The sequence below is a fragment of the Cibotium barometz genome, chromosome 4 (genome assembly GCF_041138505.1).
Source record: "Cibotium barometz isolate CiBa-2024 chromosome 4, ASM4113850v1, whole genome shotgun sequence".
Classification (NCBI taxonomy): domain Eukaryota; kingdom Viridiplantae; phylum Streptophyta; class Polypodiopsida; order Cyatheales; family Cibotiaceae; genus Cibotium; species Cibotium barometz.
The window spans coordinates 58872572-58896893 of record NC_141049.1 but is presented as its reverse complement, the minus strand read 5'-3'; the positions used below and the strand labels follow the sequence as shown (position 1 = coordinate 58896893).

The window sequence follows — 24322 nt, the reverse complement described above, 5'->3', positions numbered from 1 at the left end:
CGGAAGAAGCTATTGTATTGGAGTACAGCTCGACTATCCTTGGCTGGGAGGGTGGTGGCGGCAAATCAGGTGCTGTTAGCGACCATGTGGTACATTACGTCTTGCTGGATTTTCTCGAGCTCTTGCATCAGCCAAGTACAGAGGCTGATCAGGAACTTTCTGTGGTCTGGGCGGGACGGTCAGCCAGCTCGGGCAAAGGTTGCATGGGCAGTAATTACACTTCCGCTGGCTCAGGGCGGTTTGGGCATTATAGATCCAGTCGATCAGAGTAGAGCCTTACTGGGGAAGCTCATTGTTCGGGGGTTGCTTCCAGGCGCTGAGCCTTGGAAAGAGCTCCTCTTGCAGCGACTGCAGGCTCGGGCGCCCCCTGCAGGGGGTACTTGGGCACCAGAGATTCGCTGGATCTTCATAGAGATGAGGAGGACAGGCCTCAGCAGAGGATGGGAGGACAGATTTGCTTTGAGTATCCTGAGAGCTTGGGAGCTGCTGAGACCGGGGCTCTCTCAGCGGCCTCCTTCTTGTGTTGAGGAGCGGGCCAGGCAGCCGCTCATCTGGAGCCCAGCGGTTCGTACGGAGCAGGTCATATGCTGGGTTCTCGGCCTCGTCTAGCCTGGGGACCTTTAGCGGCAGGCCCAGCTCGTAGTTTTGGAGACTGGCAGGCTTTCTGCAGTCTACCAGAGGAGATCCAGGTGGAGAGGCTGAGTCACTTCAGAGGGGGGTTGATCATGAGGGATGATATTCAGGAGGCACTTACAGAGGAGTGGTTCACACCTCTCGAGCCAGTGGCCCCACGGTGGATGGGAGCCTTTACACAGTTGGAGATCCTGATTGCTGTCAGAGCTAGCACTGAGGATGGCAGATGCCTTTACTATGAGATTCAGGATGAGGGCAGACTCCAGAGAGTGGAGGTGGAGTCGCCTTTGGTTGCAAAGTGCACCTTTCAGAGGATTCGGGTAGTGGCTGCCGCTTCTCGGAAGTGGCATATTGACCCCGACCCTGCTGATGTGCTCCCGGATTGGCGCATATGGGCATATGCAGCGCGCCCCTTGGCCCGACTACAGTGGGACCCCGGGGAGTACGAGTGGCATGATCCTTATGCATCCCTTGAGGCCACAGAGATCACCTTTTTCCAGTATACTGTTCGGCTGGGACGGCATATTTTGACGGCGAGGAGGACGGTTTCTCCAGCGGCAACGGGGCATTGGCGATTGCAGGGACTCTCACAGGAGTTCCTGGAGGATTTCTGGGCTCGGCTCTGGGCTAGTCGGCAGGCCCGCAGGATCTCGGCTTTTCAGTGGCTGGTCGCCCACAGGGGCTCAGCAGTTGGCACTTGGCTTGTTTACAGCGGTCTTCCGGCGGCCTGCATCCGATGCGGCCACCCTATGGAGACACAGAGACATTGCCTTTGGGACTGCCCTCAGGCACAACAGATTTGGCTGCGGATACTGCGTATTCTGGCCCCCCTCTCTCCAGAGGGTATGTTTACGTGGGGTGCCGCTGTTTGGTCGACTTCGTCAGGGCCTGCTATGGGCTATGAGATGGAGCAGGGCAGTCAGGCCATCAGATTTATTAGGGGCCAGCCTCGCCTGGTTCCGGCACCGGATTTCTCGTCCGCCAGCTGGACACAGGAGAGGGATTTACGATGGGAGCTCCTCAGCAGCCTCACCATCTGGTTCACCTGGAGGGCCCGGTGCTTTACGGCCTTTGAGGGGAGATTAGAGCCACCAGCAGAGACTGTTCGGGGGATTTGGCAGGAGTTGATCCACACCCTGCGAGGACAGTACGACCGCATCCGGGGAGACTCGGATGAGGCGATCTTACGGCGCCAGGCCTTTCACACCACTTGGCGCTGTGGCCCGTTCTACACCTTACACACGGGATCCCCCCGTTGGCACTACAGGCCACCTGTTTGGCTCTTCCCCCCCCCCTATTGTATGATTTAGCCGCTCAGTTCTTTATACTGATGCTTGTATTTTGCAGCACCTAGGGAGAGTCTCCCGGGCTGCCATGATGTATTCACTGCTCTTCTCTCTCTTAGGAGCAGGAGAGATCTTTTGTAGCCCTACGGGCGTTTTTATATAACTAATGAAAGGATCTTTTCTCGGAAAAAAAAAAAATGAAAAAGAGATGATTAGTGACATTGATGATGTGGGTACAAAGTTCTACACTACTGCATATGCAAAAGGGGACCATATTTGCCTATCAAATGCACTTGAGTCTTTTACTGAGGAAATGTATGAAGGAGATTGGCTGCTTATTGGTCAATACTTGAGTACTCTGACAAGACAGGAAAATTGGTCTGACTCAGAATTTAAGAGGATCCGCAGAAAAGCATATGGTTATTTTCTAAAGGATGGGTACCTCTAGAAGCATCCTAAGCAAAGGAATGCTATGCCACAGAGAGTCATATGTGATAAAGAGACTCAAGGGAAGCTTGTAAAAGAATTCCATGAGAGTCTCTGGGCTGGACATCGAAGTGTGTGGGCCACCTTTACCAAAATAAAGGAAAAATATTGGTGGAAAGGAATGTATAAGGATATTTCCCAATATGTGGAAACATGCATGGTATGCCAAATGTACTCAAATGTGCGGCATCGTGATGGCTTGCAACCAACCTACCCACCTGCCATGCACTACAAATGGGTAGTAGATCTAGTTACAATGCCTTTTGGAATTTGGCAGATGCGGTACATAGCACTTGCAAGAGAAGATTTGACAAATCAGGTAGAAGGGCGTGCTCTTAGAACAAAGAGTACGGAAACAATATGCAAATTTCTCTTGGAAGATGTGATTTGTCGGTATGGTTGTGTTGGGAAAATAACAGCTGATAGGGGTGAGCTAGATGTTGAAGAAGCAAGGGAATTCTTCTCTAGAATTGGCATCAAACTGTCCCTAACATGTGCTTACAATCCTGAGGGCAATGGTAAAAGTGAGCGAGGACATCCTCCAATCATTAAAGCTTTGGCTAAGGCATGCAGAGAAAGAATGCGAGAGTGGCCAAGGCTGCTACCATATGCCTTGTGGGCTGACCGTACAACTCATAGCTCAGTGACAGGATACATGCCTGCAGAATTAATGTATGGTCAGAAGCCAGTAATGCCAGTTGAAGAAGTAGTTCCAACTTGGAATGTTTTGCCCTGGATGGAAGGATTGAGCAGGGAAGACCTCCTTGCATTGCGAATAAGGCAACTGGAGAGAAGGCCAGAAGATGTAGAGCTTGCTAAAGCTCGCTTGAAAGATGCAAGGTTGAAAAATAAAGAAAGATTTGATAGAAGACACAGACTCCGGCCAAAACCTATTGAAGAAGGTGATTGGGTTCTAATATATGATAGTAGCCTTGACAACCAGTTCACTGTTCAAAGGAAGTTTGCAAAAAGATGGTTTGGCCCTTACATTGTCAAGCATGTGCATGGAAATGCCACGTATACTCTGTGTGAGCTTGATGGAACAGAGATAAAGAATCTTGTAGCAGGCAAAAGGATCAAGATGTTCAAAAGAAGGCTTGACAATGATCCTTTTGATTCACAAGGAACTCAGGATAAGAGGCTTGATAATGATAACATGGATATGGCTGAAGAGGAAGAGAATGATTTTCCTAATAATGTGGAAGATGAGGACGACATCCAGATATATGTGGATCTTGATGATGATTTGGCACATACAAGAGGATGTGCAGGCTTAGAGGGGGTGGATGTCGTGCCATGGCACGTCTATGGTGTGAAACCATGCATGTGAGGCCATCAAATGCAAATCCAGATGCATGGGTTACATATATATATATATATATATATATATATACATACATACATATACATATACATATACATATACATATACATATATATATACATATACATATATATATATATATATATATATATATATATAAACATACAAATTATCAATAAATGTATTCAATCTATAAAATAACAACACACTCACTCTTCGTGATATGCCATCAGAATAAGTCTTGCATAATCAAGATCGACTTGTGTAAACCAGCGCAAAAGCTCCAAAAATGATGTCCTTTCATTTTGCGATTGACGTGATAGGAGAGAATCTATGCAAAAGGCAAGTGCCATGACGAGTCATTATATGATGCCATGTACATATGTTCATATTGTAAATGAGGTTCAATAAGACGAGCTGAGGCTGAGCCAGATCTAGGAGTTTTTGTATATGAGTGTGGTGGGTGATGGTTCTGCTGTTACTCAGAGCTCATGGGTAAGTTGGAAACATTCAGTTATATATGATGGTATGAGTGGCTCGCCAAAGGGATATGTTAATGATGTTAATGGCTTCCCATGTGCATAATGTGTAGTAGCTTCTTAATGGTATCGATGGGTCGAGTTAGTGAATACCTCTTATGGGAGTGCAAACATGAGGGCATGCCAATGCACAAGGGAATGCATTTATGAAGACATGGAGATATATTTGAGTGAACAATTGGGGGATTCTACAAATCACATGGTCGATATGATGACATTATAAACCATGGAGGCATCAAGAGCAATGGAGATCCAATGGGGCATTAGAGTGCCGAAGTCTTTATCGAATGCGGGAGACACAATTGGATGATCAACTTTGTATTGGAAAGCTTGCCTTGATGCCAATGTTAGGAGCATCACACACCTTATTGAATGTAGATTATAATAAGGGATATTAAGAGGGCAGCTTGCGTGGCATTAAAAGGATAAATAATCGAAAGCATTAGAAATGGAAAGGTGGCGCATGAGTATTTTGGAAGAGGGAAAATGCGTGAAGATAGCTGCAAAAGGTGGGGAAGCGCCGAACTCCTTGCGGGAAAGCGTAGAAAAATCAGAGAAGTGGGGAGGTGCATATATCAGAAGGAAGTCTGCAGAAAAAAGGAGAGAACCAGTGCGCCTTCGACCAGAGGCTAAAAATCAAAAGTGGCGGCTACTGTTCAACGCTTGTAGGAGTTAGAATTGATGAGTAAATTGTGTGCTATCTAGTGATAGGTTTTTCAATAAATATATGTTTCTTGCCTTTCACGGCCTGCAGCGAAGCGCCGTTTGGAATTTTACAAAAATCATGTGGAATCCGCTTTTCCACTTTCAGATAAGTGTTAATTTAATTTATTTTTGTTTCACTATCCTACCTACCCACGATTTGAAAATTCGTGGAGTCTAAAAACCTTTAAAGGTTTTGTAAATCAAGAGGAACTTGATATGAAGAGTTGTGATATTAATGCATCAAAAAACGTGGAATCAAAGTATCAAAAAATACAGCAAGGATTCTGGTAAATTTGATTTTGTTTCTACCCTAGTGGATCTGGAATGCAAGCCTTGGAATTTCTTAAAATCATGTGAGCATGTTATAGTTATGCCATATATCGCCTTGTGCTTGTGAGTTGTTGGAATTTATAGGCAGGTTTTCAGATGATAAAGAACATCATGAGATGATGGGATTGGAGACACTGGATGTATGGAATGAAAATGGTTACATGTATGTTGGAATTATTTGAAGGTTATGTTATGCCTACATGTGATTGGCTTGAAGGATTTGGAAAAAGGAGCCAGTGAATCTATGCTTGGAAAGGGACAAGCACTTGGTACACAATTTTGTGCAATCATCAGGATGAATTCAAGGATGTATTGAGGTGAATTGACACATGTATATGTCATTTAAAATGGATATGTCCTATGCTCCTTGGAGAATTTTGTGCGTGAGTTTCCTTGTTAAATTTGGTACCTACTCTCACAGCTAGAAGTCTTGTACTTTCCCAGCGACACCGCCCACGTCACGACAACGCAGATGCACCTTACTATACCTCCTGCACCTCACTGTTTGCACCTGACGCAAAGGCACCTTACTGTACCTCCTGCACCTTACTGTTTGCACGCAGATGCACCTTACTATACCTTCTGCACCTCACTGTTTGCACCTAACGCAGATGTACCTTACTGTACCTCCTGCACCTTACTGTTTTGCACGCAGATGCACTGTACTGTTTGCACTTGACGCAAATGCACCTTACTGTACCTTCTGTGCACTGCCGGTAGCCTGGCCACCCTGTAGTCCTGCGCAGCCTTCCACATGAGAGAGAGAAAGTGCAGTCCTGCGCCTCCCCTCCTACATCCGTGTGCAGCTCACCAGTCGCCAAAAGAGAGAGATTAAACTAGGCGGCTGTCTCTGTTCAACAACGCCCCCCTTGTTTCTCCTATAATCTCCCACCTGTGTCCGGGTGTCCGGTCACCAATGTCGAGACTCAAAACAGGCTACGCCGCCATTGATTCCCCGAAGGTTGGCCGCTGAAGCGATAGGCTGAAGCGAAACCTCTGTCCGCAACTTTTTGAAGGCTGAGGCGCTGCAGATGAAACCACACAGGGCGATATGGCGCCAATGAGATGCACCTTACTGTAGCTCCTGCACCTTACTGTTTGCACGCAGATGTACCTTACTATACCCCCTGCACCTCACTGTTTGCACCTGACGCAGATGCACCTTACTGTACCTCCTGCACCTTACTGTTTGCACGCAGATGCACCTTACTATACCTCTTGCACCTCACTGTTTGCACCTGACGCATGTACCTTACTGTAGCTCCTGCACCTTACTTTTTGCACGCAGATGCACTTTACTGTTTGCAGCTGACGCAGATGCACCTTACTGTACCTTCTCCTGTTAATCTTTGTGCATTGCCTGTAGCCAGGCCACCTTGCAGTCCTGCGCAGCCTTCCACAAGAGAGATAGAAAGTGCAGTCCGCGCCTGCCCTCTGACATCCGTGTGCAGCTCACCAGTCGCCAAAAGAGAGAGAGAGATTAAAGTAGGCGGCTGTGTCTGTTCAGCAACGCCCCCCTTGTTTCTCCTATAATCTCCCACCTGTGTCCGGGTGTCCGGTCACCAGTGTCGAGACTCAAAACAGGCTACGCCGCCATTGATTCGCTGAAGGCTGGCCGCTGAAGCGACAGGTTGAAGCGAAACCTCTCTCCGCAACTTCTTGAAGGCTGAGGCGCTGCAGATGAATCCACGCAGGGCGATGTGGCGCCAACGAGATGCACCTTACTGTACCTCCTGCACCTTACTGTTTGCACGTAGATGCACCTTACGACCTCCTGCACCTTATTGTTTGCACCTGACGCAGATGCACCTTAGTGTACCTCCTGCACCTTACTGTTTGCACGCAGATACACCTTACTATACCTCCTGCACCTCACTGTTTGCACCTGACGCAGATGTACCTTAGTGTACCTCCTGCACCTTACTGTTTGCACGCACGTGCACTTTACTGTTTGCACCTGACGCAGATGCACCTTACTGTACCTTCTCCTGTTAATCTCTGTGCACTGCCTGTAGCCTGGCCACCTTGCAGTCCTGCGCAGCCTTCCACAAGAGAGAGAGAAAGTGCAGTCCTGCGCCTCCCCTCCTACATCCGTGAGCAGCTCACCAGTCGCCAAAAGGAGAGAGAGATTAAACTAGGCGGCTGTCTCTGTTCAGCAACGCCCCCCTTGTTTCTCCTATAATCTCCCACCTTTGTCCCGGTGTCCGGTCACCAGTGTCGAGACTCAAAACAGGCTACGCCGCCATTGATTCGCTGAAGGCTGGCCGCTGAAGCGACAGGCTGAAGCGAAACCTCTGTCCGCAACTTTTTGAAGGCTGAGGCGCTGCAGATGAATCCACGCAGGGCGATATGGCGCCAACGAGATGCACCTTACTGTACCTCCTGCACCTTGCTGTTTGCACGCAGATGCACCTTACTATACCTCCTGCACCTCACTGTTTGCACTTGACGCAGACGTACCTTACTGTACCTCCTGCACCTTACTGTTTACACGCAGATGCACTTTACTGTTTGCACCTGACGCAGATGCACCTTACTGTACCTTCTGTGCACTGCTTGTAGCCGGGCCACCCTGCAGTCCTGCGCAGCCTTCCACATGAGAGAGAGAAAGTGCAGTCCTGCGGCTCCCCTCCTACATCCATGTGCATCTCACCAGTCGCCAAAAGAGAGAGAGAGAGATTAAACTAGGCGGGTGTCTCTGTTCAGCAACGCCCCCCTTGTTTCTCCTATAATCTCCCACCTGTGTCCAGGTGTCCGGTCACGAGTGTCGAGACTCAAAACACGCTACGCCGCCATTGATTCGCTGAAGGCTGGCCGCTGAAGCGACAGGCTGAAACGAAACCTCTGTGCGCAACTTTCTGAAGGCTGAGGCGCTCCAGATGAATCCGCGCAGGGCGATGTGGCGCCAACGAGATGCACCTTACTGTACCTCCTGCACCTTACTTTTTGCACGCAGATGCACCTTACTATACCTCCTGCACCTTACTGTTTGCACCTGACGCAGATGCACCTTACTGTACCACCTGCACCTTACTGTTTGCACGCAGATGCACCTTACTATACCTCCTGAGGTTTGGCATCAGCACTGCTCAGCTCCACCAAAGCAGCCCTGGCCTGCTAGTACTTCCCCGCATGCAGCTCCAACAACGTTGACTTCCTCTGCGGGTTCCACATATTGAAAGGTTCTCCCACCGATAAAAGATATAACGCAGATGTACCTTACTGTACCTCCTGCACCTTACTGTTTGCACGCAGATGCACTTTACTGTTTGCACCTGACGCAGATGCACCTTACTGTACCTTCTCCTGTTAATCTCAGTGCACTGCCTGTAGCCTGGCCACCCTGCACTCCTGCGCAGCCTTCCACAAGAGAGAGAGAAAGTGCAGTTCTGCGCCTCCCCTTTTACATCCGTGAGCAGCTCACCAGTCGCCAAAAGAGAGAGAGAGAGACTAAACTAGGCGGCTGTCTCTGTTCAGCAACGCCCCCCTTGTTTCTCCTATAATCTCCCACCTTTGTCCGGGTGTCCGGTCACGAGTGTCGAGACTCAAATTATGCTACGCCGCCATTGATTCGCTGAAGGCTGGCCGCTGAAGTGACAGGCTGAAGCGACAGGCTGAAGCGAAACCTCTGTCCGGAACTTTTTGAAGGTTGAGGCGCTGTAGATGAATCGATGTAGGGCGATATGGCGCCAACGAGATGCACCTTACTGTTTGCACGCAGATGCACCTTACTATACCTCCTGCACCTCACTGTTTGCACTTGACGCAGACGTACCTTACTGTACCTCCTGCACCTTACTGTTTGCACGCAGATGCACTTTACTGTTTGCACCTGACGCAGATGCACCTTACTCTACCTTCAGGCTTCTGTGCACTGCCTGTAGCTTGGCCACCCTGCAGTCTTGCGCAGCCTTCCACATGAGAGAGAGAAAGTGCAGTCCTACGCCTCGCCTCCTACATCCGTGTGCATCTCACCAGTCGCCAGAAGAGAGAGAGAGAGATTAAACTAGGCGGGTGTCTCTGTTCAGCAACGCCCCCCTTGTTTCTCCTATAAGCTCCCACCTGTGTCCGGGTGTCCGGTCACCAGTGTCGAGACTCAAAACAGGCTACGCCGCCATTGATTCGCTGAAGGCTGGCCGCTGAAGCGACAGGCTGAAGCGAAGCCTCTGTCCGCAACTTTTTGAAGGCTGAGGCGCTGCAGATGAATCCACACAGGGCGATATGGCGCCAATGAGATGCACCTTACTGTACCTCCTGCACCTTACTGTTTGCACGCAGATGTACCTTACTATACCTCCTGCACCTCACTGTTTGTAGCTGACGCAGATGCACCTTACTGTAGCTCCTGCACCTTACTGTTTGCACGCAGATGCACCTTACTATACCTCCTGCACCTCACTGTTTGCACCTGACGCAGATGTAGGTTACTGTACCTCCTGCACCTTACTGTTTGCTGCACGCATATGCACTTTACTGTTTGCACCTGACGTAGATGCACCTTACTGTACCTTCTCCTGTTAATCTCTGTGCACTGCCTGTAGCATGGCCACCTTGCAGTCCTGCGCAGCCTTCCACAAGAGAGAGAGAAAGTGCAGTCCTGCGCCTCCCCTGCTCCATCCGTGTGCAGCTCACCAGTTGCCAAAAGAGAGAGAGAGATTAAACTAGGCGGCTATCTCTGTTCAGCAACACCCCCTTGTTTCTCCTATAATCTCCCACCTGTGTCCGGGTGTCCGGTCACCAGTGTCGAGACTCAAAACAGGCTACGCCGCCATTGATTTGCTGAAGGCTGGCCGCTGAAGCGACAGGCTGAAGCGAAACCTCTGTGCGCAACTTTCTGAAGGCTGAGGCGCTCCAGATGAATCCACGCAGGGCAATGTGGCGCCAACGAGATGCACCTTACTGTACCTAGGCGGCTGTCTCTGTTCAGCAACGCCCCCCTTGTTTCTCATATAATCTCCCACCTTTGTCCGGGTGTCTAGTCACCAGTGTCGAGACTCAAAACAGGCTATGCCGCCATTGATTGCTGAAGGCTGGCCGCTGAAGCGACAGGCTAAAGCGAAACCTCTGTCCACAACTCTTTGAAGGCTGAGGCACTGCAGATGAATCCACGCAGGGCGATATGGTGCCAACGAGATGCACCTTACTGTACCTCCTGCACCTTACTGTTTGCACGCAGATGCACCTTACTATACCTCCTGCACCTCACTGTTTGCACCTGACGCAGATGCACCTTACTGTACCTCCTCCACCTTACTGTTTGCATGTAGATGCACCTTACTATACCTCCTGCACCTCACTGTTTGCACCTGACGCAGATGTACCTTACTGTACCTCCTGCACCTTACTATTTGCACGCAGATGCACTTTACTGTTTGCACCTGACGCAGATGCAACCTATTGTACCTTCTCCTGTTAATCTCTGTGCACTGCCTGTAGCCTGGCCACCCTGCAGTCCTGCGCAGCCTTCCACAAGAGACAGAAAAGGTGCAGTCCTGCACCTCCCCTCCTACATCCGCGTGCAGCTCATCAGTTGCCAAAAGAGAGAGAGAGAGATTAAACTAGGCGGGTGTCTCTGTTCAGCAATGCCCCTCTTGTTTCTTCTATAATCTCCCACCTGTGTCCGGGTGTCCGGTCACCAGTGTCGAGACTCAAAACAGGCTACGCCGCCATTGATTCGCTGAAGGCTGGCCGCTGAGGCGACCCGCTGAAGCGAAACCTCTGTCCGCAACTTTTTGAAGGCTGAGGCGCTGCAGATGAATCCATGCAGGGCGATATGGCGCCAACGAGATGCACCTTACTGTACCTCCTGCACCTTACTGTTTGCACGAAGATGCACCTTACTGTACCTTCTGCACCTCACTGTTTGCTTGCAGATGCACTTTACTGTTTGCACCTGACGCAGATGTACCTTACTGTACCTGCTGCACCTTACTGTTTGCACGTCGATGCACTTTACTGTTTGCACCTGACGCAGATGCACCTTACTGTACCTTCTCCTGTTAATCTCTGTGCACTGCTTGTAGCCTGGCGACCGTGCAGTCCTGCGCAGCCTTCCACAAGAGAGAGAGAGAGTGCAGTCCTGCGCCTCCCCTCCTACATCCGTGTGCAGCTCACCAGTCGCCAAAAGAGAGAGAGAGAGATTAAACTAGGCGGCTGTCTCTGTTCAGCAACACCCCCCTGGTTTCTCCTATAATCTCCCACCTGTGTCCGGGTGTCCGGTCACCAGTGTCGAGACTCAAAACAGGCTACGCCGCCATTGATTCGCTGAAGGCTGGGCGCTGAAGCGACAGGCTGAAGCGAAACCTCTGTCCACAACTTTTTGAAGCCTGAGGCGCTGCAGATGAATCCACGCATGGCGATATGGCGCCAACCAGAAGCACCTTACTGTACCTCCTGCACCTTACTGTTTGCACGCAGATGCACCTTACTATACCTCATGCACCTCAATGTTTGCAGCTGACGCAGATGCACCTTACTTCACCTCCTGCACCTTACTGTTTGCACGCAGATGCACCTTACTATACCTCCTGCACCTCACTGTTTGCACCTGACGCAGATGTACCTTACTGTACCTCCTGCACCTTACTGTTTGCACGTAGATGCACTTTACTGTTTGCACCTGACGCAGATGCACCTTACTGTACCTTCTCCTGTTAATCTCTGTGCACTCCCTGTAGCGTGGCCACCCTGGAGTCCTGCACAACCTTCCACAAGAGAGAGAGAAAGTGCAGTCCTGCGCCTCCCCTCCTACATCCGTGTGCAGCTCACTAGTCTCACTAAAAGAGAGAGAGAGAGATTAAACTAGGCGGTTGTCTCGGTTCAGCAACGCCGCCCTTGTTTCTTCTATAATCTCCCACGTGTGTCCGTGTGTTCGGTCACCAGTGTCGAGACTCAAAACACGCTACGCCGCCATTGATTCGCTGAAGGCTGGCTGCTGAAGCGACAAGTTGAAGCAAAACCTCTATCCGCAACTTTTTGAAGGCTCAGGCGCTGGAGATGAATCCACGCATGGCGATATGGCGCCAACGAGATGCACCTTACTGTTTGCACGCAGATGTACCTTACTATACCTCCTGCACCTCACTGTTTGCAGCTGACGCAGATGCACCTTACTCTAGCTCCTGCACCTTACTGTTTGCACGCAGATGCACCTTACTATACCTCCTGCACCTGGCTGTTTGCACCTGACGCAGATGTAGGTTACTGTACCTTCTGCACCTTACTGTTTGCACGCAGATGCACTTTACTGTTTGCACCTGACGTAGATGCACCTTACTGGACCTTCTCCTGTTAATCTCTGTGCACTGCCTGTAGCCTGGCCACCTTGCAGTCCTGCGCAGCCTTCCACAAGAGAGAGAGAAAGTGCAGTCCTGCGCCTCCCCTGCTCCATCCGTGTGCAGCTCACCAGTTGCCAAAAGAGAGAGAGAGAGATTAAACTAGGCGGCTGTCTCTGTTCAGCAACGCCCCCCTTGTTTCTCCTATAATCTCCCACCTGTGTCCGGGTGTCCGGTCACCAGTGTCGAGACTCAAAACAGGCTACGCCGCCATTGATTTGCTGAAGGCTGGCCGCTGAAGCGACAGGCTGAAGCGAAACCTCTGTGCGCAACTTTCTGAAGGCTGAGGCGCTCCAGATGAAGGGCAATGTGGCGCCAACGAGATGCACCTTACTGTACCTCCTGCACGTTACTGTTTGCACGCAGATGCACCTTACTATACCTCCTGCACCTTACAGTTTGCACCTGACGCAGATGCACCTTACTGTACCACCTGCACCTTACTGTTTACACGCAGATGCACCTTACTATACCTCGTGCGCCTCACTGTTGGCACCTGACGCAGATGTACCGTATTGTGCCTCCAGCACCTTACTGTTTGCACGCAGATGCACTTTACTGTTTGCACCTAACGCAGATGCACCTTATTGTACCTTCTCCTGTTAATCTCTGTGCACTGCCTGTAGCCTGGCCACCCTGCAGTCGTGCGCAGCCTTCCACAAGAGAGAGAGAAAGTGCAGTCCTGCGCCTCCCCTCCTACTTCCGTGACCAGCTCACCAGTCGCCAAAAGAGAGAAAGAGAGAGATTAAACTAGGCGGCTGTCTCTGTTCAGCAACGCCCCCCTTGTTTCTCATATAATCTCCCACCTTTGTCCGGGTGTCCAGTCACCAGTGTCGAGACTCAAAACAGGCTATGCCGCCATTGATTGCTGAAGGCTGGCCGCTGAAGCGACAGGCTGAAGCGAAACCTCTGTCCACAACTCTTTGAAGGCTGAGGCACTGCAGATGAATCCACGCAGGGCGATATGGTGCCAACGAGATGCACCTTACTGTACCTCCTGCACCTTACTGTTTGCACGCAGATGCACCTTACTATACCTCCTGCACCTCACTGTTTGCACCTGACGCAGATGCACCTAATTGTACCTCCTCCACCTTACTGTTTGCACGTAGATGCACCTTACTATACCTCCTGCACCTCACTGTTTGCACCTGACGCAGATGTACCTTACTGTACCTCCTGCACCTTACTATTTGCACGCAGATGCACTTTACTGTTTGCACCTGATGCAGATGCAACCTATTGTACCTTCTCCTTTTAATCTTTGTGCACTGCCTGTAGCCTGGCCACCCTGCAGTCCTGCGCAGCCTTCCACAAGAGAGAGAAAAAGTGCAGTCCTGCGCCTCCCCTCCTACATCCGCGTGCAGCTCATCAGTTGCCAAAAGAGAGAGAGAGAGATTAAACTAGGCGGGTGTCTCTGTTCAGCAATGCCCCTCTTGTTTCTTCTATAATCTCCCACCTGTGTCCGGGTGTCCGGTCACCAGTGTCGAGACTCAAAACAGGCTACGCCGCCATTTTTTCGCTGAAGGCTGGCCGCTGAGGCGACCTGCTGAAGCGAAACCTCTGTCCGCAAGTTTTTGAAGGCTGAGGGGCTGCAGATGAATCCATGCAGGGCGATATGGCGCCAACGAGATGCACCTTACTGTACCTCCTGCACCTTACTGTTTGCACGCAGATGCACCTTACTGTACCTTCTGCACCTCACTGTTTGCTTGCACATGCACTTTACTGTTTGCACCTGACGCAGATGTACCTTACTGTACCTGCTGCACCTTACTGTTTGCACATCGATGCACTTTACTGTTTGCACCTGACGCAGATGCACCTTACTGTACCTTCTCCTGTTAATCTCTGTGCACTGCCTGTAGCCTGGCGACCGTGCAGTCCTGCGCAGCCTTCCACAAGAGAGAGAGAGAGTGCAGTCCTGCGCCTCCCCTCCTACATCCGTGTGCAGCTCACCAGTCGCCAAAAGAGAGAGAGAGAGATTAAACTAGGCGGCTGTCTCTGTTCAGCAACGCCCCCCTGGTTTCTCCTATAATCTCCCACCTGTGTCCGGGTGTTCGGTCACCAGTGTCGAGACTCAAAACAGGCTACTCCGCCATTGATTCGCTGAAGGCTGGGCGCTGAAGCGACAGGCTGAAGCGAAGCCTCTGTCCGCAACTTTTTGAAGGCTGAGGCGCTGCAGATGAATCCACGCAGGGCGATATGGCGCCAACGAGATGCACCTTACTGTACCTCCTGCACCTTATTGTTTGCACGCAGATGCACCTTACTATACCTCATGCGCCTCACTGTTTGCAGCTGACGCAGATGCACCTTACTTCACCTCCTGCACCTTACTGTTTGCACGCAGATGCACCTTACTATACCTCCTGCACCTCAATGTTTGCACCTGACGCAAATGTACCTTACTGTACCTCCTGCACCTTACTGTTTGCACGTAGATGCACTTTACTGTTTGCACCTGACGCAGATGCACCTTACTGTACCTTCTCCTGTTAATCTCTGTGCACTCCCTGTAGCCTGGCCACCCTGGAGTCCTGCACAGCCTTCCACAAGAGAGAGAGAAAGTGCAGTCCTGCGCCTCCCCTCCTACATCCGTGTGCAGCTCACTAGTCTCACTAAAAGAGAGAGAGAGAGATTAAACTAGGTGGTTGTCTCGGTTCAGCAACGCCGCCCTTGTTTCTTCTATAATCTCCCACGTGTGTCCGGGTGTTCGGTCACCAGTGTCGAGACTCAAAACAGGCTACGCCGCCATTGATTCGCTGAAGGCTGGCTGCTGAAGCGACAAGTTTAAGCAAAACCTCTGTCCGCAACTTTTTGAAGGCTCAGGCGCTGGAGATGAATCCACGCATGGCGATATGGCGCCAACGAGATGCACCTTACTGTTTGCACGCAGATGCATCTTACTATACCTCCTGCACCTCACTGTTTGCACCTGACGCAGATGCACCTTACTGTACCTCCTGCACCTTACTGTTTGCACGCAGATGCACCTTACTATTCCTCCTGCACCTCACTGTTTGCACCTGACGCAGATGTACCTTACTGTACCTCCTCCACTTTACTGTTTGCACGCAGATGCACTTTACTGTTTGCACCTGACGCAGATGCACCTTACTGTACCTTCTCCTGTTAATCTCTGTGCACTGCCTGTAGCCTGGCCACCCTGCAGTCCTGCGAAGCCTTCCACAAGAGAGAGAGAAAGTGCAGTCTTCTGCCTCCCCTCCTACATCCGTGTGCAGCTCACCAGTCGCCAAAAGACCGAGTGAGAGATTAAACTAGGCGGGTGTCTCTGTTCAGCAATGCCCCCCTTGTTTCTCCTATAATCTCCCACCTGTGTCCGGGTGTCCGGTCACCAGTGTCGAGACTCAAAACAGGCTATGCCGCCATTGATTCGCCGAAGGCTGGCTACTGAAAGCGACAGGCTGAAGCGAAACCTCTGTCCGTAACTTTTTGAAGGTTGAGGCGCTGCAGATGAGTCCACGCAGGGTGATATGGCGCCAAGGAGCGCTACAAGGACAACCGGCCTGGCACCTTACTGTTTGCACCTGACGCAGATGCACCCTACTGTATCTTCGCCTGTTAATCTCTGTGCACTGCCTTTAGCCTGGCCACCCTGCAGTCCTGCGCAGCCTTCCACAAGAGGAGAGAAAGTGCAGTCCTGCGCAGCCTTCCACAAGAGAGAGACTCTACTGCAGTCAGCCAATCGTGAAAGCAAGCCAGAGGGAGAAAAGAGAGAAAAGAAAGAAAGAAAGAAAGATTTTATTAACGTCTTCCAAAAGACCGAAGTCGGCCTATGAGACAAATCGGAGTACCTGTATGGGGTATCCTCTGTCATCCCAACAAAATGAAAAAGTACTGAACAAAAAAGCTGAATCTGGGTGTGCAGGGGATGGAGCTCTACTACTAGGAGAATGCAAAGCTACATGCATGGAGTATACAATCATGATATGCAACCTAGGTAGCTCCATCGTGTACCATACTGGGGGTATAAAATGGTATACATCAGTGAAGGGGGTGTCCACAGCTCCCTGAAGAACATGCCTGGGTGTGCTCTGAGGCGAGCCAGCCGCTCCGCGCCCTCTCTGAGAAACTGAGCTCTGATCTCTGTCATCTTTCTCTGGTAAAGGCGTGGTGTCCGAAAGCCAGGTGTCCTGTCTCCTGCGGGCTCTAAGTGTCTTTGCTCTGGAGAGTAATTCCCTGCCGTGTAGGGGTTGGGAGGGGGATGGATCTCTGAAAAAATGTAGTAATCTGTGTCTGTCGCCCCCCCTCTGGAGCCGTCTGAGCCTGTAATAATGTCTCTCTGTGGCGTTGTATGTCTAGAATGGATCTCCTTAGTATGCGCTGGTCTGCTGCCTCAAAGATCTGGCGGAGTGAATGTGGCTCTCTGAATAAAATGGGATATCTCTCTCTGATGGCTGTATATGCTCTGCATCTGCATACATAATGCTCCACACTCTCCACCTCCTCTCTGCACAATCTGCATACCCTCTCCTCTCGAGGGATCCGTGCTGCTCTGCCAGGCTCAATCTCCAATCGGTGTGATGAAACTCTAAGCTGACCAATAGCCACTCGAGAGCCGTGTGGTAAAAAGCCCTCCATGTATCTAGGCCTCTCTATAAATCCATCATCAGTGATACTCATGAAGTGATCTCTGTAGTATAGCATCTTCGGTGGAAGAGGCTGTGTAGGCGATATCCATGTCCCTCGTGTATAGAGCTGCCATAGATCTTGTCTCAATACTCTGTTCCTCTCACTATGAGAGAGAGAGAGAGCTCTTAGTGAGAGAGAAAGAAAGAAAGAAAGAAAGATATATTAACGTCTACGAGAGGCCAAAGTCGGCCTATGAGACAAAAAATAATACAACTGTGTTCTTCCGGTCATCGGAAGAAAAGAAACAAAAGAAAAAGTGTGCATGTGTCTGGATACAACTGTGAATCATCATGGATCGGTGGAGCCCATATACAAACAATATAAGGGGGGTGGGGATGTGGATGGAGTGCTAAGGCAAGATGCATCTCTATATGCTGAAGGGGTAGTACAAGCATGCTATGCAGATCTATGTCTAACTCCATCCAGTGCCATAAGAGGGATATAAGATATCATACATCGCCGATGCTGAGGCTGTGAATGGCATGAACATGTACCCTGAGTCTGAATGAAAGCGAGCTAGGAGAGAGAGAGAGAGAGAGAGAGAGAGAGAGAGAGTCTTTTTTTTTTGGTCCATTTTAGATATCATTTAGATCTATGTTCAAATGTCTTTGGAATGGGAACATATCCAGAGGTCAACATCACGAACTTGTATTATGGAGGAGCTGGTATTTCAGGTAACCTATCTTTATGTAAGAGAGCTGTTTGTAAGAAAAGAATTTCAAGCAATTGTCTTTCGTACATGACACCATATTGAAAATACTTTTGATGAACTTTTTTAAAAATCTAGAATAATTCCAAAAATCAAATATTGTTGGCAATCTCTCTACTCTAAAGCCCATATGAAAATACTTTCGATGAACTTTTTTTTAAATCTAGAATAATTCCACAATTCGAATATTGTAGGCAATCTCTTCTACTCTAAAGCCCATATTGAAATTACTTTTGATGAACATTTTTCAAAAATCTATTATAATTCCAAAAGTCAAATATTGTAGGCAATCTCTTCTACTTTAAAGTCCATTTGAAAGATTAAACTGAGGGGGATCTGGGTCAGCAGTGTGCATAGAGTTGTAAAAGGTCGAGGCTGCCTCTTGAACCTGCTGAGGCGCTGATGCAATATATCTGTCTGGCTAGCGAAGTGCTTGAATCCCTATTCGCCAAAAGTGGGGTTTGGAGGCGGCAAAAAACTCATGGGAGACCCTTACCCTTGGCTAGGTCCAAAAGGAAGCCCGTGCATGGTATGTGTACTCAATCCTCTGCTCCTCTAGGCTCTCCAGCGAATTATGGTTTGCCTCAATCTGGGCGTGAAGAACCGAGGGACTCTATGGGGTGTGCTCCCAAAGCTGCTAGAGAGAGGCTCAGTTGCATTGAAGGCTCCTAAAACTCGCCCGGGAAGCGGAGTGGGTGTGCATCGTTTGACCACGAGCACAATTAAGTATTTCGGGATTTAATCACAACCATTAAACAATTCACAGAGATGAAAATAGAAGTTGCACATATAACACCACATAGAGGCTGGAATTGGCTGAACCCACGCGCCCCCCCCCCCCCCCTCGTTTGAGTATTTCATTATCCAAGGAGAAATAAAACATGTACAATCTTTGAGGGCCTTACTCTCCCCATGGGAGATGCTGGATTATCCATATACAACCATAAATGTGTCCTTTATCCAAAATGGCTATAATGCATTGTCCTTCCATAGGCGCACAAACATGTATAATAGCCCACATGGCTCTTCCATACGTGCATAAACTTGTATGATAGCCCATTTGGCTCCATAAGCACATAAACCTGTAAACCACCCCATGTGGCTAACTCATAAACCTGTAAACGGGCCCATGTGGCTCATCCATAAGTTCATAAACCTGTAAACCAGCCCATGTGGCTCATCCATGAGCGCATAAACCAGTGTAACAGCCTGTATGTTGCATCCATGAACGCCAAAACGTGTAAACCAGTCCATGTGGCTCATCCATCAGCTCATAAACCGATATAACAGCCTGTATATTGCATAAAACCAGCTAACTCATAAACCTGTAAACCGGTCCATGTGGCTCATCCATGAGCTCATAAACCTGTAAACCAGCCCATGTGGCTCATCCGGATAAACCAGTGTAATAGCTTGTATGTCTCATCCATGAGCGCCAAAACCTGTAAACTAGCCCATGTGGCTCATCCATGAACTCATAAACCTATAGACCAGCCTCTATGGCTCATTCATGAGCTCATAAACCTGTATAACAGCTTGTATATTGCGTAAAACCATAGATTTCAGCAAGCTTTGGGACGGTTTTGCTGAAAAGCAGTCATCCGGGGTGCAAGATGGTGAAGAGTAGTTAAAATCATCTTCCCCAAGCTGGATATGGCTATGGTGGGCTTAGAAATGGTGAAAAATCAGTGTTTTCAGCCTCCAAAAACCAGTTTGAAGCTCAAACTCGTGCAAGAGATAACTCTCTCATATTCAAATTAGCAAGAAAATGCTACAATGCCATGTGTAGAGCTGAATGGACAAGTGTGAGGACACTTGTCTCACTTTTATCCTCTTATTTGCCACATGTCTCAAATCCAATGGCCAAAAATTCCACAATCTTCAGCTCTAAAAATATCCCAGATGATAGCTTATTTTACAATGGTGCTTTGGCAATACTCGATGTGTGTCGAATTCCGGAGGTAGTGGAAATTTCATCGGAGATTGCCAAAAATAGCAACTTTCTCTAAAATTTGGGAGATAATCTCTTTGTGTTCCACCACATGAGAAATACATGTAAGTATCACGTAGAAACTTGTTTCATTGCTCGTTCACTCCCAAATCCTCCAGAGTTTGCCATACATACTTTCCACTTGACACTTGAGCTCCAAAGTCCATTTCTGTGTCCAAGAAACCATCTCGAGTGCCTGGACCATGCTACGAACACTTGGTTCTCTATATTGGATGATCCCCCATTCCCAAAGCTTGTACATTCTTAATCTTTTGGGCATCCAAAGCCCATCTAGACACATGGATTGTAGAGATGCCCAAAATGGTGACATTTCCCGCAGCTTCTTAAAAGCTGTCCTCAACTTTAAAGCTTGAAACCTTATATCAAGATATGACCATGTCCCAAATCAAATGGGCAAGAATTCGGTGGAAGAAATGCTAGACATAGGCACAAGAGCCAACTGTCTCAATAACCAATATCAATGAGATAATCATATGCCAATGAAAATCGCCAACCACATGCTAAGACATTGAAACAAGTGCCTTACACAAGAAATTAATGTCTTGGAGAGAAGCATGTGCTATGCACACAAATTCATGCCATTCCAGAGCACAAACCATGGTGATAGAAAAGCTTGATCTCCATAGTTTTGGCAATACTTTCTTCCAATCCCAACGGTCTCCATGTTCTCCCACACAATCCCAACTCTCATCAACGAGCCTGCAGTGGAAACAATGAAGTGCTCACTCCACAATCCCAACCCGAATCCACGCGTATGGTGGAGTGTTCATTGAATTGCCCTCTCACAATCCCAACACGAATCCACATGTATGGTGAGATGAACAATGAACTTCTTGGCCTCCATATGGAGAGATAGTGATTCCAATATGGATGAAAAATAATCCATGTCCCAAATAAATGGGCGAGATAATTAAGTCTCCCCAATACCAATATTATCATATCTCAAATAAATGGACGAAACAAAACAGTCCGATAAGTCAGATATCATAATCATGTCCCAAGTAAATGGGCGAGACCCATAAGTCTAAATATCATAATCATGTCCCAAGTAAATGGGCGAGACAAATCAGTCCCATAAGTCGAGATTCCAGTCTACTGATACTTGGGGTAGACATAGCCCCTTTCCAACAAGGTGTCAGTCCGCATGACCTTTGGCGTAGACATAAGTCCCTTGCCAACCTGGCGTCATGTCCACTCTACCACTTGCACTCCGTGTTGGTACTTTGACCACACACCTTGGATGTTAGGTGGGCTCAAGTAATAAAACAAAGCAATCATTCGCAGGCATAGATAGCTTGGTGTTCCATAAGCGTTTCTGCTACACATAGTTTATAGGCATTTTGGCCACCAATAGTTTATAGGCATTCCGGCCACCAACTCACACTACCCTCTCAAGTGCCTATGTTCCCTTCCATCTGCACTCTATTGTTCCACCCACACATGGTAGAAACAATCTTCAAGAGAGCACGTAGGACAAGAGAACACTACACAGGGTATGTTATGCTTGACACTACCCTCTGAAGTGCTTGTGCCCATGTTCCCTTCCATGTGCTCTCTATCGTTCCATCCATAGATGGTAGAAAAAATCTTCAAGAGAGCACGTAGAACAAGAGAAGACTACACAGTGTATGTGAACCATGAGTTCCATAAGTCCAATGCATCCCAAATAAAGAGAGCCAAAAAAAAATAATTCATCCCAGTAAAAGGGAGCCATAAACATAATCCATAAGCCTGAGGATGGATCCAAATCCCTAGAAAAGAAGTACACGAATCCATAGACCTGTATACCATAACTCTTACCACATGCTCTGTGCTGGCCACACACCTTGGAGTAGAGGTGGACTTTATCCATAAAAGCATCATATCCATGAGATACCCAAATATTTCTTCTCTATAAACTCGGACAGATTCGTCGATAGAAATTGCTTGCGAAGCCCAATATCTATATAAATCTCGTCCAAGAAAGAAATCTCCCTAGATATAATCCATACCAATAAAGGGGGCCATGAAAAGAATTCATCCCATTAAAGGGACCCATAAGTCCATAAAGCCATCAAACTGAAGAATGCAAAAGATGATCATATCTATATATATGTATATATGTATATATATATATGTATATATGTATGTATATATATGTATATATGTATGTATATATGTATATATGTATATATGTATGTATATATGTATATATATATATATATATATATATATATTGCAGTCCTCGAGCATCGTGCTCACAATAGAGATGATCTCTAAATTCAAGGCTTCTCAACCATGACAAGAATTTTTCCTGAAACACATTCAAGAAAAACATACAATACTTCTCCTTGCATTTACACTCAAGGGTTAGGTTTTCAAAACACATACCATGAAGAATCAAAAAGTAATAGCTTTGTAACTTCAAAGAATACTTAGCTCTTTTTCTTTGTCAAAACATCATGAAGCCATGAGACAAATAGAACTCCATTACAGCTTGCTTGGAGCTTGTTTAGAAGCAGCTTCCATAATACAAAGATAGAAGATAGACGCCTCCTCACTGACTCTTAAGAAATCATAGTGTTCACTTCCCATTATGCTTGGTATTGCTATGTATAATCCTACCAATGGCCATAGCATGCACCTTAATAAGATCGTTCTCACATAAGAATGAGAGAAAGCCTTATGCTCTGACGCCAATGAATCTTGCCCGAGAAGCGTGGGAGTGGGTGTGCATCGCTTGACCATGATTACAATTCAACATTTCGGGATTTAATCACAGCCATTAAACAATCCACAAAGCTGAAATAAAAGTTGCACATATAACACCGCATAGAGGCCGGAATGGGCCGACCATCCCTTGGAGTATTTCCTTATCCAAGGAGGAATATAACATGTACAAGCCTTGAGGGCCTTACTCTCCCCATGGGAGATGACGGATTATCCATATACAACCATAAACGTGTCCTTCATCGGATATGGCTATCCAACATGTCCTTCAATAGGTGCGCAAACATGTATAACAGCGCAAATGGCTCTTCCATACATGCGTAAACTTGCATGACAGTCCATATGGCTCATCCACAAGCATATAAACCTGTAAACCAGCCCATGTGGCTCATCCATGAACTCATAAACCTGTAAACCAGCCCATGTGGCTCATTCATGAGCTCATAAATCTGTAGACCAGCCCATGTGGCTCATCCGTGAGTGCATGAACCGGTATAACAGGCTGTATGTCGTATCCATGAGCGCCAAAACCTGTAAACCAGCCCATGTGGCTCATCCATGAACTCATAAACCTGTAGACCAGTCCCTATGCCTCATTCAGGAGCTCATAAACCTGTATAACAGTTTGTATATCTCATAAAACCAGAAATTTCAGCAAGCTTTAGGACTGTTTTGTTGAAAAGCAACCATCCGGGGTGTGCAAGATGGTGTAGAGTAGTGAAAATCATCTTCCCCAAGCTGGATATGGCCATGGTGGGCTTAGAAATGAAGAGAAATGGTGAAAAATTAGTGTTTTCAGCTTCCAAAAACCTGGATTTGACGAGTGTGAGGACACTTGTCTCACTTTTATCCTCTCATCTGTTACATGTCCCAAAGCCAATGGCCAAAAATTGCACAATCTTCAACTCGACGAATATTCCAGATGATAGCTTATTTCACTATGGCGCTTTGGCAATACTCGATCTCTGTTAAATTCCGGAGGTAATGACGCAAAGAGAAATTCCATCGGAGATTGCCAAAAATAGCAACTTTTCCTAAAATTCAATAGATGATCTCTTTGTGTTCCACCACATGAGAAATACATGTAAGCATCACGTAGAAACTTGTTTCATTGCTCGATCTCTCTGAAATCCTCAAGAGTTCACCATACATGCTTTCCACTTGACACTTCAGCTCCAAAGTCCACCGTCTCGAGTGCCTAGACCATGCTACGAACACTTGGTTCTCTATACTGGATAATCCCCTATTTCCAAAGCTTGTACATTCTTGATCTTTTGGGCATCCAAACCCCATCCACACACATGATTTCTGGAGATGCCCAAAATGGTGACAATTCCTCTCCTGCTCTCTGAACACCCTGTCTTGGTTTGAAGGAAGGAGCTAGCCTCTAGTAGCACGGCATCTAGATCGATCATTCCCTGCCCAAGTGAAAAATTGTGGGGTCTAAATCTCCTCAAATAAGGGGTAGTACTGAAGCAAGCAGTCTTGAATTCTCGCTGAGTGCTAGTTATCTGCATGGCTTGGCTTGAGGGTGAGAATCACTAGTGCATGATCGGAGAATGTCGTGCCATCTAGGATGTCAATCATGCCTCCCCTGTTG

General features: G+C 48.0%; 1 protein-coding gene across 3 annotated transcripts in view; it reads left to right on the top strand.

Annotated features, from left to right (window-relative positions):
- Window positions 1-24322, top strand: part of LOC147639443 (putative serine protease EDA2) — a 198474-nt gene that overhangs the window by 117509 nt on the left and 56643 nt on the right. For all 3 annotated transcript variants that reach the window (XM_086791418.1, XM_086791426.1, XM_086791411.1), the window contains one exon: window positions 17873-17967. In XM_086791418.1, the coding sequence (XP_086647544.1) occupies window positions 17873-17967 (95 nt within the window). The remainder of the gene's footprint in view (window positions 1-17872; window positions 17968-24322) is intronic.